Genomic DNA, 2,890 nt, shown 5'->3' on the forward strand with positions numbered 1-2,890 from the left:
CTACCAGAGCTCAAGTTAAATGGCCTGGAAAAAAATTCTACAAAAATATTCTCACTTCTATGCAAAGATATTACTCACTAAATTAAAAATAACAATAAAACCCAGTGGGTGAACAGTTTTAGAAAATTTGATGCTATGGATTTAATATATAGCCCCATTAAAAGAATACGGCTTAACTATCTGGTAGCATAGTGGTTACGAATTGGGCTACTAATCTCAAGGTCAACAGCTCGAAACTACCAGCTGTTAACGTGGGAGAAAGATGAGGCGTTCTGCTCCCGTAAAGATTTACAGCCTCGGAAACCCTGTACAGGGTCGCTATGGGTCGGAATCGACTCGACAGCACATAACAACAACATGTATGTATAAGCCTTATTCTTTACACGTACATAGATACATCTTATTTTTTTACAAAAAGCCCACACAGGGTCGCTACGAGTTGGAACCAACTCAATGGGACTTAACAACTATAGCATGTATGTCTGTATATTAACTGGGGAAAATCTCAGATATTAAAACTGGAAAAAATACCAAATTATAGAATATTACAAATACCATGATGCTCTTTAAACGCAATTAAACACATGTATGTAAATGAATAGTTGTTGTTAAGTGTTACTGAGTCTGTTCCAACTCGTAACAACCCTGTATAGGGTTTCCAAGGCTGTAAACTTTTACAGAAACAGAAAGTGTCATCTTTTCCCCAAGGAGCAACTGGTGTGTTTGAACGCCAACCCTGTAGTTTGTAGTCCAGTAGGAGCCACTGCACTCCAATGTAAAAGAATGAAGAAGGGAAAAAAATCTTAATTTTTAACAGCAGATACCTATGAAAAGAGAGACAAGAAAAAAGAAAAGAGGGAATCAAGTGAAAGAAGATAATTCCTTTTTCTCTCACAATCTTTTTCTAATTTTTTAGTAATCAGAATATAATACTTAAATAGTTGAAAGAATAAAAACACAGAAATAAAAATGGCATTCACTAAGTATCTATACAGTTTTCCCATTTAGCAATCAATGAAATTTAATATAAATCACACGCAAGCAAATATATGTTAAGGGATCATCAGGTCTATCCTTATCAAGGGATTCCCAAATCATCCTTAAACCCATATAGTTACATCTTATGCTAATTCAGATAACAGCAAAACTGCACGGAATGTACTCTGTAATACAAAGACAACTGCTGTCCACCAGGAAGGACAGTTCCAGTGGGTACCCAGCACTGAGGCTGACCTGCATCGATGGCTTGCATCAGGCACTCATATGTGGTCTGCACTAACTTCCGTGCTCCCTCATCCACGTCTCCAACAAAAAACGTCTCATTTAGGTCCCCGTGGTAACCATTGCGATAGAGAGTAATGTCCACTGAAAAAGAATGTGCAAAAATAACAATCACAATTGTTTCTATTTCAAAATAGAACTTCAGTACTCCCAAGATGCTAGCAACAAGCTACATAACAAAAAATGTATAAACTGATTTCTCAAATTAGACACCAATAGATGTGCAGTTAGTGAGCAACAGAAAATCTTTGTCTTTAATACAACCTAACACTCTCTGTAAAACAGTAATATGGACACACAACACAAACCACATGGCAGGTTTTTATACTCTACAGTATTAATTGGGAAGACAGAGGGTCCATACAATAAGCAGTGAACTGTGAATCACAAAGGCCACGGTTCTAGCCTGCCAGCCACTCGGCAGGAGAAAGATGAGGCTTTCTGCTCCCTTAAATATTTAAAGCCTCAAAAACCCTAGACAGGGTCACTGAGTTGGCAGCAACTCGAAGGCACCTAACAAAAAATACAAGAGTAATTATAAGAATGTGGCAGGAAAAAAATGTAGACAGGATATAATAATGCAAGATCAATAACCAGTTAATGACATTGAACTGATGACTTTACTACATTTTAACATTAAATACAAAACACTGTCTTTATTAATTTGTCGTTAACATGTTTCTTTTTCCTCCTAAGGAATAAGTAAACGGCCATATACTGGTATATGCTCTTCAAAACAAAACACAAAACTCATCTGGGTTTTACTTATTTGTAAAAATTCATCCTTATCTTTCTTCATGTTTAAGAATACAGATTATTAGCACACTACTACCATACACAATATATATCGAGAGATCACAATGAATGAGTATTGTAGAACCACACATTTCAATCAACTACCAAGGAGGCTATAAAAAGTTTGAGGAAAATTTCCATTATCTTTCTTTCATTTTTGGTGGGAGTAAGGAATGCAGAGAATACAATCAAGATGGTGAATTGGGTAGACGTGCGGTAAGGAGCTCCGTCACCAACAACACAGAATACCAGGCCAAGCAGACTCAGGGTATGGTGCTAGAACTCTGAACCACATATAAAGGAATATTTAGAAGATTGGAAGGCTTACAACTAGTGGAATTTGTAGGAGAATCAAAAAATCGATTGCTTTCTAATTCAAGACGTTCAGCTATTCCCAGAGCCGCCATCTTGGGAGAGAACAAGTGGGGAAGGATCAGAACAGCCACGAACGCCTCAAAAAACCCGAGGAGATACAGATGGGGACATTCGTTTTTTTGGTATCTGTCCATTGTTCATTGGTCTCTCGCTGACTGTGCACCTCCATTCTGGTAACTAGAGGAGATACCTGAGCGAATGGATACCCCACCCCTACCCCGGAGGGTTCTACTACACATGCACACAGATCTGCTCGAAATTTAAAGTGACAGTTTCGACATAAAACCAAACGGCCACCACTCGTCTGTCTGTCATACTATTGTGGTTTTGAGTTGCTGTGATTCTGAGGGCTATGCCACCGGTATTTTAAATAACCAGCAGGGTCACTCATGGTGGACAGGTTTCAGATGAGCTTCCAGACAAAGACAGACTAGGAAGA

The 2,890-nt window shown here is 38.3% G+C and overlaps 1 protein-coding gene across 1 annotated transcript in view; it reads right to left on the reverse strand.

Annotated features, from left to right (window-relative positions):
* LOC102840903 (methionine aminopeptidase 1-like) overlaps positions 1 to 2,890 on the reverse strand; it is a 149,437-nt gene that overhangs the window by 30,350 nt on the left and 116,197 nt on the right. The window contains exon 8 of the mRNA XM_006872959.1: positions 1,234 to 1,365. Within this exon, the coding sequence (XP_006873021.1) occupies positions 1,234 to 1,365 (132 nt within the window). The remainder of the gene's footprint in view (positions 1 to 1,233; positions 1,366 to 2,890) is intronic.

The sequence above is a fragment of the Chrysochloris asiatica genome, unplaced genomic scaffold, assembly GCF_000296735.1.
Source record: "Chrysochloris asiatica unplaced genomic scaffold, ChrAsi1.0 scaffold00216, whole genome shotgun sequence".
NCBI lineage: Eukaryota > Metazoa > Chordata > Mammalia > Afrosoricida > Chrysochloridae > Chrysochloris > Chrysochloris asiatica.